Source organism: Microcebus murinus, chromosome 9, assembly GCF_040939455.1.
Source record: "Microcebus murinus isolate Inina chromosome 9, M.murinus_Inina_mat1.0, whole genome shotgun sequence".
Lineage (NCBI taxonomy): Eukaryota > Metazoa > Chordata > Mammalia > Primates > Cheirogaleidae > Microcebus > Microcebus murinus.
This window is the reverse complement of record NC_134112.1, coordinates 42,092,426-42,106,855: the sequence shown is the minus strand read 5'-3', so window position 1 is coordinate 42,106,855 and position 14,430 is coordinate 42,092,426. Positions and strand designations below refer to the sequence as shown.

Here is a 14,430-nt window from a genome sequence, read left to right as displayed (position 1 = left end):
ACCTTAGCTTACATTCCCGAGAATTTTATCTAAGGTACATTATTTTATGAAATATTTCAGGTATACAAATATTTGAGAATAATATACCTCATACTTACCACCTTTATCAAATATGAATCTTTTGTTATATTTGCTTCTGAGTTTTTTGAAAGAAAAAAATGTTATAGATACAGTTGAGGCTTATATACCCTCCCCAATCCAATTCCCTTACTTCCTTCCCCAGAGTTAACCACTATCATGAATTAAATATTATTGTGCATGTTTTTCCTACATGTTTACATATCCATAAATAATATATAGTAATGTTTTGCAGGTTTTTAAATAAATGGAATCAAACCATATATGCATCTTTCTGCAATTTGCTCTTTTTACACATTGAGAGTAATCAATGTTAATGTGTCTGCTTCATGAATATATTATAATTTGTCCATTTTCCTGCTGATAATGCATTTGGTAGGTTTTTTTAATAGTTTTTCACTAATTGCAATGAATTACTGAATGAGACTAGGAACCATGAAACTTAGCTTTTAGACTCTGTTACTGATTAAGCAAGTCACTAGTTCTCTATATCTTTTCTCTAGCCCTAATATATAAATAACACACTTTATGCTACTGCTACTCTCTTCACAAGCTGGTGCTTTCAAATCAATATCTAGAACAGTGGTTCTCAACCAGGGGCAGTTTTAACCCCTAGAGGCATTTGGCAAGATTCGGAGACATTTATGGTTTTTATAAGTAGGAGGTTGCTACCGGCATCAAATGAGTAGAGACCCACTGGATTATAAACGCACCAGATGTTAAACATCCCACAGGACGGCCCCCAAAACAACGAATTATTCAAGCCAAAATGTCAGTAGTAGTGCCAAGGTCAAGAAACCCTGGCCTAGAATATCTGACCCAAGCTTTAGGTAATCAGCTTTAAAAAGAAACTTTGAAGCAAGTCACTGCTACTTCAGCTATCAACCACCAGTGTGTTTTAAGTGCTTATACAGACACACGGATAGCTAATCTTTATAGTAATTATGCATTTGACAGGTGACAAAACTGAGGCTTACTTAACTGAGGTTACTTAACTTTCCTATGCTTATAGTAGTCTAGGCAGTGTTGTAAACCACTTTGATTCTAAAAGCTTAGTTATTAGGTCATTAAATATGGAATGTCCGATTTTGAATTAAAAATTTATTATATGTCAAACAAGAAGCAGTACAGTTAATCAAAGTATGCATGAACATTATTGACACAGCATTGCCATCTATGCCAGCAGCAAAGAAGCCTGGAGAGTGAGTAGTGATGAAATTGCAAAACAAGCTGTTTTCCACAGCTTGTTTGGAATTGATATTTTTCCTTGCAAGAAGTGGTCGGCAGTTGGTGCAAGGTCTGGTGAGTGTGACGGGTGAGAGAGAGTTTCCAAGTCCAACCTCTGTAGTTTGAGCATCATTGTTTTTTGTGGCATATAGTCTTGCAAGAGGATTGGCCTGTCTCTACTGAACAGTCTTGGCTGCTTAATAGCAAGCATCCTCCTCATGTTGTCCGGTTGGTTACAGTAGACATCCACTGTATCGATTGACCAGGTTTTATGTAGTGGACAATACACCAAACAGCACTGGACCACCAAACAGACATCATTAGTTTTTTTTGTTGGTTTTTTTTGAGGAATATTTGGTTTTGGACTGTGTTTCAGCACTTCACCTTTATCCAGCCATTGTGCTGAATGCTTATAGTTGTCAAAAAGAATCAATTTTTGGTCACACGTAACAATACAGTGTAGAAATGGTTTGCCTTTATATCGTGACGGCAAAGAAAGGCAAGCTTTGAGACCATTTCTCTTCTGATGCTTCTTTAATTCATGCAGTACCCATCTGTCCAGCTTCTTTACCTTGCCAATTTATTTCAAATGGTCCAATATTGTTGGAATAGTAGCGTCAAACCTTGCTGCTAATTCGCCCATAGGTTGAGATGGGTTCACTTCCACCACAGGTTACAGCTCCTCATTATCCACCTTGGTCTCAGGTCACCCACATGGCTCATTTTCAAGATTATAATCACTAGAATGGAACTTTTCAAACCATTTACATATTGTGTGTTCATTAGCCCCATGCTTCCCAAACACTGTGATGATATTTTGAGCTGTCTGCACTGCATTGATTCCATGATGGAAGTTATATTCCAAAATAATGTGAATTTTTGAGTTATCCATGGTTGGACAAAAATTGCTTTAATAATGTGAAAGATAATCACAAACCCAACAGTGCATTTAAAAGACTGAGGATGTACCTTCAGGAAAAAAAAATGTCAAAGTGAAATGTCAGAGATATCAACTATCAAGCTTAATGATCTAATATTTCCATTATACTACTCATGAGCTCCTCTTTCTGATTAATGGTATATATACAAAAACAAGACGTAAGGACAATATGTTAGAATATTCGATTGTTGGAGTAAAATTCCACTAAGTTCAGTTCTATGTAATGAGACTCTTAGACTATGAAATCAGATGTATTTCCCAATCTGCCTTTTGATGGTCTATTTTTCTTGACCAGGTTTTAGTAAAGTATTACTTCGGCTACTTTTTGGATTTTGGTTGTAAACTTTTCATAATATATTCTTACCATTCCAAGATGACTTAGCCTTTTCCCATATAAAAATAATATCCAAGTTCAAGAACATTACAAAGCGTATAACAAATATACCAAAATGTATACAAGATTTTACTAAGTATATGATATTGGATAATAGCAAAGGGACACCATAATTGTCATTATTTTATAACTACTAAAATAGCCTTTCTTCCTTTTAAGAGTACTGCCCACAATTTCTACTTACAAATAGGGTATGCCTAACAATATGCTTTATATGAGCAAAATAAATATTTCTGTAGTGCATCTTTCATTTAAATTATGATGGTTTTTAAAAATATATGGCAAGGTTTGTTCTTTCTAGAAAAATGTATCCAATTGTATTGAAGACTATTAAACAGAATTTGAAGTACCAACCTCCTAATGCTGCCTATTCTCCATTAGTAGATTCTTAAGTAAACTCAATGTGAAATCAAAATTCTATTATTCACCTATCATTTAATAAGTTTTCTTCTCCCTTAGGGAGTTACTATTTTCACAGCCATTCTAAATCTTATAAATAACACTTTTTCTATGTAGTAATTACTAACAATATAGAATTTTTTTTTTCTTTTCTTTTTTGAGATAAGGTCTTACTCTGTCACCCAAGCTAGAGTACAGTGGCATCACCATAGCTCACTGAAGCCTCAAACTCTTGGGCTCAAGCGATCCTCCTGCCTCAGCCTCCAAAGTAGCTGGGACTACAGGCACATGCCACCACACCTGGCTAATTTTTTTTTTTGAAAATATTTTGTAGAGACAGGGCTCACCATGATGCCCAGGCTTGTCTTAGACTCCTGACCTATAGAGATCCTCCTGCCTTGGCCTAAAGTAATAGGATTATAGGTATAAGCCACTGGGCCTGGCCATCAAAAATTTTTATTTTACAAGTTAGGGTGTAAGATATTCTGATTTATCAAACAGTTGTGTTCTTAAGTTGCTTGTTCAGAACTGACTCTTCATGCAATTCCCTTCCTACACCACCTCCTCACTTCCGTAGAAGTCTTTTAGGAATAGACTTTTTTTCACCAGAGATTTTGCAATGAGTCTTAATACAGTAGGTTTAAAATAGATGTGTAATTATTCACATATATATCCCTCTACATGAGAAACTGTCTTTTTTGTAAGTTGGAAATGATCAAATGTATTTATAAATTTATTCTGTTCAATTTTATTTACATTAATTTATCTGAAACATACTAGTCCATGATTGAGATAACTCCTGATTTTTTCAAATTGTTCCAGTACTATTTTTTAACTTACTTCCATCACTGATTTAAAATAGCTCCTTTATCATGCACTATAGTATTACTTATAGTAGGATCTATATCTGAGATTTCAGGATTTCAGTTCTGTGCCCTTGTTTTATTTGGTGTTAGACCAAGCATCCAGCATCATATTGTTTTGAACCTTGTAGCTTTACAAGATATATATATATATATATATATATATATATATATATATATATATATATATATATATAATTTTTTTTTTTTTTTTTGAGACAGAGTCTCTGTCTCTTCCCCTGGGTAGAGTACCATGGTGTCAGCCTAGCTCCCAGCAACCTCAAACTCCTGAGTTCAAGCAATCCTCCTGCCTCAGCCTCACAAGTAGCTGGGACTACAGGCGCATACCACCATACCCACCTAATATTTTTAAGTTATTAATCTAAGGAAAATGACATTTTTGCCTAGTTTTTTTTTAACTTGCCTTTTAAAAAGATCTCTTCTTAAAGGTTTATAGTTCTCAGATCTTTATATCCCTAAGTATGTAATATTTTTATTACTCTTCTACTTGGACTTTAAAAAAAAAAAAACTTACCTTTTTAACTGGTATATGTGAAACATTTTTCTTTTTTAAATCTTTAAAATCTGGCTCTGTAACCGAATTCTTTATTTCTGATGATTTTTCACCTGAGATTCTTGAGTTTTTTGGGTAAATGTAATCATCTGCAAAAAAATATTTTGTTTTCTTATAGAGGTTTTATTATTTATAATGTTAACAATAATGATATTCTGGCCATCCAGTAAAAAATAAAAATAAAATAGATAACATAATTTATGCAGTAAATCTTATCAAAAGCATTATTATAATATTTTAGAGCATATACAAATTATTTCCAGAGAAGACCAACAATTTAAAAATAACTACTAATGTTCTAGTCCAGGGGTGAGGAACCTGTCGCCTTCTGTATTCTTGAGTGCGGCCTTTTGACTGAATCCAAATTAATAAAAGGATTTGTTCTTTGAAGTTGTGATTCAGTTGAGGGGCTGCACTTGGGGATCTGGAGGCTTTAGTTTAACATGCACTAGCCCGTGTGGTGGCCACTGAGCACTTGAAATGTGGCTAGTCCAAATTGAGAGGTGCTATAAATACAAAATACACACCTGATTTCAAGAACTTAGCAAAATACAAACAATGATTTCATTAATAATTTTAAAAATATTTATTGCATGTTAAAACAATACGATTGAATTTTTTCAATTAAAATATGTTCAAATTTCACCTATTCACATTTTTAATGTGACTACTAGAAAATTTTTAAATGCATTATGTGGTTCACATCTATTGGACAGAACTGATTGAGACCATCACAAGTTGACTTACCCGTTTACTTTTCATATTTGTTTCTATTCTAATATTTCCTAAAGGTGTAAAGAGTAGGTATGAGATAATTTTCCAGCATCTATGTGGTTTCTTAGAATCCCACATATCCAGTGTTTGTTCAAAGAGAAAATTTAGAGAAAATGCACTAGACAATTTCTTGCTAATTTTTACTGTGCCGTAAACTACATATTTCCAAACATGAATTATTAAATGTTCATTTTTGGGAACTTGCCAGACTGTATCTCGCTTGGTCCTTGCAAAGACATCAGATAGAGTCTGAAGTTTTGTTGGAATAACCTAGAGGAAATTCTCCAGATACCAATTCTGATCCTAGATTGACTTTGTAACTCTTTAATTCTGGGCTCAGTCTAATTGTATTTTCTTTATTTTCTTGCTCTCTCATTCCTTTTTGTTTGTTGTATTATTGTAATATAGTTTTAAACTTGCTCTCACACCAACCCTGTTAGCAATCTATGAGAATTATATAGCTGGCAAAGGTTTCAATCTCACCTACTTAAGCTGAGGGCTGACGTAATTATTCTGTCAATAATAGCTGACATTTATTCGAGCATTTATTATAACAAAGCATATTCTCAAGCATTTTACACACATTGTCTTAAGTAACTACCTTTTACACATGGGGAAATTGAAGCTTGTAAAGATTAAGTAACTTGCCCAAAGTTGTATACTAGTAGGCATAATTTGGATTCAAACCCTGGTTTGGCTTGAGAGCTTCGTCTCAAATAGTATACACTTTGGATTGACTTATAGATGAAGTATTAGATTGTAGAAACCTAATGGGAAAGCCTTTGTAGTCATTAAATGCTAAAAAGGTGTCTGAGACTGAGCCAAGCAAAAAATTACAGTGAGAAAATTAGGAAGAAAAAGCAAAAGTTGAAGAAATAGAGTCTTATCCTTTGTATAGCTTGCCCCTTTCATTTGAAGAAGTCCCAAGAATTTTATCTGCTAAAACACTGAAGAGTGTGAGAAAATACTGTTTAAGCCGGAAATACTTTACCTACTTCATGGTTTCGAGTCGTTAGAAACTCTAGTAGTGAACTGTTGATTCCTTCCACAGATCTAATAAACTGTGTTCCTCTGGTTTACCTTGCCAGTTTGAATGCTTGAATTCTTTTAAAATTAATGTGTCCTTTATAAGTATATGAATATTGTATGATATTTACAATGTTCTGTTGTAAATGTGCTGTTTATTAACGATGCCTGTTTGCACTACTTTTTTAGGGTCCTGGTTGCTGTTCTGATCTTGCAGTTTCTTTTCATTATGTTGATCCTACAACTATGTATGAGTTAGAATACCTCGTTTATCATCTTCGTCCATATGGTTATTTATACAGATATCAACCTGCCTTACCTGAAAATATACTAAAGGATATAAATCAAGCAAACAAAAATGAAGATCCAAAAGTAAAATTAGGAAACCCTTGAAAGAAAAACATGAATGAACAGAAGTAAATGCCCAGCATTGCACTGAAGGAGGACTTCTGCATTTCTAACATAGAACACTGGAATCCCAGTGAGGAATTCTAAGTGAACATTCCATATAGAAATCTTTCATACGAATGACTGTAAACTGACGCTTTAAATGAGCTGTGAAGTCTGTTAAAATGTGTTTTGATACAGTAATATATACAAAAATATATATATATATATATATATATATACACACATATATATATATGAAGAACTTGTGTTCTTAAAAAGGTGGCCAGGTAGAGAAACTAGAAAAGAGATTTTGTTGCCTATTTTTGACCATATCTATTGTCACTGAGAAACTAAAACAATTAAATTTGCTAAAACCACACTATACCATGTTATTAACACACATGATACTAAACAGATCTGCCTTAAAGAAAGTTTTAGAAAGAAATATTGTCACTCAGTGTTGTTAATAAACTCAAGAAATGAGTTTATATTTGCAGTATGCTATAAATGAACCACTCTCCACACACATAAATACAGTTTTTGTCTAATGAAAATTTTGCTGTGATTATTTATAATTGGCAGTATTTCTTCCAGAATAAGGTAGAATAAGGATGGCACTTATTCTAAAGTGCATTAATAAAACCACATTTTGAAATTACAGGCCTTGACAATATTATATACTTGGTTCTAATTAGTAATCTTTTACTGAGTCCCTGTTTTCTCTTTTCTAAATATGGTTAACCACTCTTGAATACCATTCTCCACTATTAGTATTTATTTACTCAAAGCATTAATAGCATTCTGTAGACATGCATTTTATAATTTGTTCCCAAATTTACCCATTATTAATAATGGGTAATTATTAAGTAGCAAATTTAATGGTATTTGGGGATGCTTTTCTTATATCAGTGCCACTCTCAGGAATTTCTGACATTTTTAATTGATTATGTAAAACTCTTTCCAACTACATAATTATAATTTCTTTCATTCTCATCCTGTTGAAAGATGAGAACTTGTTTGTGCCTTTCATAACTTGTTTAAAGCAGAGTTTTAAAATTTATTTTAGGATCTGAGGTGGCTGTTAATTTACACCGGCAAGATTATTTTGAATGCAAGATTTTGACCAGAGTTAATTTATGAATAACAGTCTGAAGTTTGATGCTGATTGACTTTTGGGATAATTGTTTTGTTGGTGGGTAATTCTAACAGAGCAGAATACCTATTCAAGACTGCCATCAAAAACATTCACAAATGTCTCATTGTAATTTTAGTGACTCTAGAGTTTCTGAAAGGAAAGAAAGTTTTTAATTTTTATTGTCTTTAGCAATACTATCTGAGTGTATCATAGCAGAATATTTTACAAACACTCTATAAGATTATTTTTAGTGTTACAAATGATTTAGATTTTCCTTATGTTTATCATTATGCTAATTTTACGTGGCTGTGACACCATTGACTGCTGCTTAGCTAAATAATTTATATTTATTGTGCCAAAACATGTCAAAATCATGAACTCTTTTGGATGTGTTTGAGAGGATGTTCCTTTCATTGCCTAATTCTGTCCACATAATGAAAACATGCACCAATTTTTACCTATTAAATTGTTTTTTGCTGTTCTCATTGTGGTATCATCTGCCAAAATTTCAAGGCATTCATTCTATTCTTAGAACAGCTCTTCACAGTGGTGTGGACATGAATTTCCATATATGTTGTTTTTCTTTACTAGAAGTGATTTGCCATAAATATGAAAAAATGTTTAAGATTTACCCATAGGAAATAAATGTTGTGATGAATCCTAAGCTTTGGAGTCAGACTGCCTGGGTTTGAATTCTTGCTCCATCACTTACTATTTTTGTAACATTGAGCAATTTACTTAATCTCTTTGTGCCTCAATTTCCTCATCTGTTAATTAGGGATAATAATACTGCCTACCTCACAGGATTTTTCTGAGGATTAAGTAAGTGAATATATATAAGGTTCTTAGAACACTGTCTGCCCCAGAATAGGGAGCAATAGGTGTAAGGTTTTATTATTATTCTATTATCTTGGAGTGTAAATACTTCATTTAAATTAATGCAAATCTGCTTTGATCAAATCAGGTATTGAAGGAATTAGTTCATACATTTCTTATAATGATAATAGTATTTATCTAGTGCCTGCTATATGCCAGGTACTGTGCTTAGATAATCTGTGTTACACTAGTATTAATCCTCACAAATTGAGTGTTATTTCCACATTATAGATGAGGAAATGAAGCTCAGAGAATTAATGTAACTTTTCCACTGTCACAAAAACTGGTAAGTTACAGAGCTAGAATTTATGCCCAAACTCAGTGTGTTCATTTGAATCATATCAAGCTTGGGGTTAGTCATTTAGCGTGATTTCCATTTTTTACTGATACGATATGTGACTCTTGATACATTGTCCAGTAATAAGTCAAATTAACCAACCAGATTGTGAGAGTGATTTTATTTTTTTTTTTTTTTTTTTTTTTATTTTTTTTGAGACAGAGTCTCACTTTGTTGTCCAGGCTAGAGTGAGTGCCGTGGCGTCAGCCTAGCTCACAGCAACCTCAAACTCTTGGGCTCGAGTGATCCTTCTGCCTCAGCCTCCCGAGTAGCTGGGACTACAGGCATGCGCCACTATGCCCGGCTAATTTTTTTTTTTTATATATATATCAGTTGGCCAATTAATTTCTTTCTGTTTTATAGTAGAGACGGGGTCTCGCTCTTGCTCAGGCTGGTTTTGAACTCCTGACCTTGAGCAATCCGCCCGCCTCGGCCTCCCAAGAGCTAGGATTACAGGCGTGAGCCACAGCGCCCGGCCTGTGAGAGTGATTTTAAAACTGTGGTTCTCATACTTGCCTAAGAGCTTGTTAAAATGCACTTCTAAAGACCCCAATCCCAAAAATTCTGATTTTTAGCATGAGGCCCAGGAATATGCAATCTTACCAAATACGCTAGGACAGTAGTTGTCAAAGTGTGGTCCCAACAAGCAGCATCAGCATCACCTGGGAACTTGGAAGTATACCCTCTCAGGCCCCACCCCAGATTTATGGAATCAAACAGGGACAGGGCTAGCAGTTGTGTTTAAACAAGCCCTACAAAGTTAGTCTTATTCATCCTAGTTTGAGAACCATTTCCAAACTACCTATGTGATTCTGGTACAAATAGTCTTTGGAACACACTGAAGATTACTGCCAGTGACTAAGGTATTTTTCAAAAGCTTAGATAAAGCATGCTTTAAATCAGTGTGGTCCAGGATCACACTACAGTAAATGTAAATACTTTAAAGATAATTTAAAGGGTCAGTGGATCATTCATTTTGGCAGAATTTTTTAGCTTCTCCACAGTGACTAATATCAGGGCCTGCAATAAAATCTGTAATTTTCCAAGTTTAGTAATTTTACATTGAGACAGGAAGGGTTCATTAAGTACTAGTAAGTACATACTAATTCATAAAAAAGCATACATAAGTGAGTGTCATCAGAAATGCCCAGGATTGTTAATAAAAATATTTAAGTAGCAAAATGCTCTTTTATAGCATACAGAGCATTTTTCTACTAATCATTTTGTCAGTTAAAATTTCATCACTTTCAAGGATCATTTGAGTGTCCTTAATGACCTAATAAAGCAAAAAAAAAATCTCCAAGTATTTGATAGAGCACATAAAACTAGGTTGCATGATGATGATTTATTTACCATCTCTTAAAGTCTTTGTTATTGGATAAATGATTTTAGGATGGTCTCAGAACATAAGGCTTCTGATGTCCTGTGTTCTCTAATAACAGAATACTTGTATTTTCAAGTGGGAAGTTCATAGATACAAAGCAGGTTTTTGTCCCATAGTTTATTTGTTTTCAGATACCATAGATTTCAATTTATGAAGTTTGAGTAGTTTTTATTACTGTAATAAGATATGAAAATAAATCACTGATCAGTTTTTAATATTTTTAAAATATGGTAATTGGATTTGAGCATTAAATATGCTAACTGATTATTTTCATGATTGTTTGAGTATTAATTTTTCACTTCTTTGAGCCTATCAAACTATTACTAGATTAAAGTACTATTTTATTTGAAAGAATCCCTCACTTGATTAGATCATATCTAGCATTTTATTCATCGTTTTAATTTTCAGTTCATTAGATTATTATTCTGTCTTTGACAGTTTCTGCTTCTTTGTATTTATTGTCTTTTTGTATTTCCTTTATAACTAACTTCCACTTTTTAGCTACTCTTAATGCTGCCTTTGCAAAGTTAATTTGGCAGGTAATAATGATTAGAATTTGTGTCACTTACTGACAATTTTATACCTACTAACTAGATTTCCCTATGAGACTGAAAGTCAAGTCTGTCAAAATATAATGCCTGCTGGCTCTCAGGATACTTGTGCTACATTCCTAATGTGATCCGTTTGAACCATGCTTTCTTTTTTCCTCCCCCTTGCTCATTAGCTTGGGCTTCCACTCTAGTTCTTTCACCAAAATTTGTATGACCATGTTGAACTTGCTTCATTCTGATTCTTTGGTTTTGTTATAGAAACAATCCTTAACTTTTTCTTGGCCCTTAGCTGAAATGTTAATGTAGCTTCTGGTGATATCTTTTCATAATTTTATGTCTCTTAAGAGGGTGATAGATGTGCCACCTCATAAAAGTGACCTGTAAGCTATAGATAACTGTTAAAATTTCATTTTAGACAATTAAAATATTCGTGCTAAAAAAATCTGCCATTTTAAACTAATCCTAATGTACAATTATCAAAGGAAGTAAAATTATTTGGATCCCCTGCTCTTTTCTCAAAAAAACAACACTCGTTTGCTTCATTTCTCTACTTTTTAGTAGGCCTGACAGAAACACATAGTTAAGGAATCTGGGGAAAACCTGTGGTATATTTTATGCTAAATGTTACCTCTATTGACTAAAAAAATGAGTTATGTTTATACATCAGAGTTGAAATAGATATTTTAACACAGATTGGAATAAGAAATTTTACAAATTCTCTTTAGAGACAGCAACTCTAAGACTAGTTTTAGATTTGGATTGTACTCTGTTTCAACTCCCTTACATCTCTAGTTTTTAGTTGATATTAGTTGTTTGAATAACTTTGCAGGGCCCTGCAAAATAATCTACATGAAGTATATTATTAGAGGGAAACTAATCTTACTGCTAAGCAGTGTGTTGTACTACTTAGTGAATGTTTGTGTTTTGGAATTTAAAAATTATTTAAGGTAATAGTGTCATGAATGGTTTAAAAATGTCTGGTGACTTGCTTATTTTAAGTGATCACCAATAAGTCGGAAAAATGTATTTTTAAATATTTTTTAAAGTGCCTTTTGAACATTTTTAAACAATGGATTTAAACAACTGCATAAATAAATTGCTGTGTTCAAAGTTGTTTCATCTGATTATTTTTAACTAATATAAAAGTGGGATAAATGTTGTCTGTTATGGGTAATTTTTGGTTTTTTTCCAAAAAATATATTATTTACCTTAAAGTAACAAAATATTTCACCTCGGACTTGGAATAATGTACCTTAAAAAATTGGAACCTATTCTGTAATCCAGGTAACTTTGTTTAGATATATATGTATATTTCTGTGTGTGTGTGTGTGTGTGTGTATGAATTTGCTTTTCTATTTCTTGGTGTATTTTGATCTGTTATGTATACTGAGAAATTCATTTATCCAACAAATAATTGTGCCAACCTAACACTTGACCTGAGACTTGAATGGCAGACATTTTGTATACTTCAGAAATTATTTTTATCTATGAAATTCTTTGCTCCTAGTGTATTAAAAAAATGTTTCCATTTTTGCTCAATCATGCCTTGGAAAGCGTAACTTGTAAAGGCTCACTGAAATGTGCTATAAAGGTGAAAAGCTTGGTGTTCTTAGGCATATTTCATCCAGAGCTTAGGTCTATTGATATTAGACCTGTCTGGGAGTTTTAGGATATAAATAAAAATTGACCTAGTATTCTATCTCTTCATGGGGAAATTATAACAAATGTTTGTAAGGCCCTTGAGTCTAGCCTGTTTGCCTCAACTGTCAGTAAACTTCTACCCAATATTGTTCTTATTGGGGTGTATGTGTATAGTTATTTGAATTAGCTTTTAAAAAGCTAAGGAGATAAATGCCACTTTGCTTTAGTAGAAAAGTTGTATGATTTAACATATTCAGATAGTTAAATGTTTTTCCATTAGCTGTATTTAGTTGTTCCGCTAATTGATAAGTCATTGGAAAGATTTATTTACAGAATTACCACCTATTTTAAGTTTTCCAAAGGTGTAACTTCATAATACTGGAAAAGATACAGTAAGATTATTGTTGAATTTATCTCCTCGTTAAAGGAAAGGGTTTTACAGAATTCAAACATATTTTTCATCTAATGCTGACAATATGGATTATCCAAAAGAAATTTTTTTAGTGGTTAAGATCACTGAATATTTAACAACTAAAGTTGATCAAGTTTAGCAACATTGGCATTTTCCAGATAAATCTGTATTAGTAAAATATGGAAGTGAACTTTTTTTTGCTGTGAGCTTATTACTAATTAATGCATTTAGTATTTTGCCTAGATCTTTACTGTAGTTCTTAAAACTATCCCTGTGTTACATCATTCATTTTTCTGCCAAAGAACTAGCAGTTATTTGTGCCTAGTGTTTCTTGTGTTTATTGGTATTTCTTGCTTTTTTCCAGGAATGAAAATTTTTTCAGGATATTCATATCCTTTCTCTTATATATTGCCTTTATGCTGCATTTGAATACAGTTGCTTACTTTGCAATAACAAAACAATCATTGTCTTTTTAAATGAGATTCAGTCCTAGAACTTCAGTTATGTGGGTTTTCTAATGAATGCCTAATGAAAGACTAACAGGACTTCATTTGTAGAGCTTCTAGATGATGTGCCGTCATAGAACTAATTCAGGTACAATGTCTTAATCTTAAATAATCAGGTTTTGACTTTTGTAAGCTTCATATTTTTGTTTTCATATAATTCACTCTAAACTGCATTGTCTTCCCTTCTTCTATCCCTATAATAGAATCATACTTCTATTATAGGTAGCATTTAGATTTAATTTCACTTTCCATTGATTTTGTTGTCATTGTTAGATTGTGGAGAGGCGGTGATAAAATCCAGAAAGTAGTTTGGAAGAGGAGTAATGATTCAGCTTTTTCTTTAGTTCTATACAAGGTTATCTTCCTTGTTTTTTTACTGTTTGGTTAGAGTGTGTGTCAGAGATGAGAACAGAAAGGTATGGTTATGGTTATATTTTAATACTTAGATTTTTTTCTTTAATTGAAATATTGAAACAATTGTGTTATGTTGATTAAGTTTATATAAAAAGCAGTTTTTATTTGATGAAGTGAAGGTAACTATGTGCATAGAATAATTGCCCACAGAGATAATTTCTGACTTATAAAGTAATTTTTACAAACCTACTTGTCTGGATTGAATTTCCCCCCTTTTTTGCCATAGAGTTTCTGGCTTTTGGAACCTTCCCCTACTCTTCTCTCATTCCATGTCTTTTTTTCTTCTTATTAGCAGCAATTCTTTAGTTTCTTAAGACTTTATTTGCCGCATTTTCTACCAGCAGATGTGTTTTGAAGACTTTTTTAAAAATTATGTATCTTTTGTGAACTTCAGTTCCATCTCACCAGCTTAAGAAACTTTCCTAGAAGTCACTGAAAGAAGGAAGACACAGGACTCAGAGAATATTTGCCAGTATAATCCTAGAGTTTCCTCTTTCCTAAGGAAATGT

At 32.8% G+C, this 14,430-nt stretch overlaps 1 protein-coding gene across 2 annotated transcripts in view; it reads left to right on the top strand.

Moving 5' to 3' along the window:
• The window catches only part of C1GALT1 (core 1 synthase, glycoprotein-N-acetylgalactosamine 3-beta-galactosyltransferase 1), a 50,139-nt gene extending 38,080 nt beyond the window's left edge, over window positions 1-12,059 (top strand). For both annotated transcript variants that reach the window (XM_012757151.2, XM_012757152.3), the window contains exon 4: window positions 6,465-12,059. In XM_012757151.2, the coding sequence (XP_012612605.1) occupies window positions 6,465-6,668 (204 nt within the window). In that variant the 3' untranslated portion in view covers window positions 6,669-12,059. The remainder of the gene's footprint in view (window positions 1-6,464) is intronic.
• Window positions 12,060-14,430: the final 2,371 nt, after the last annotated feature.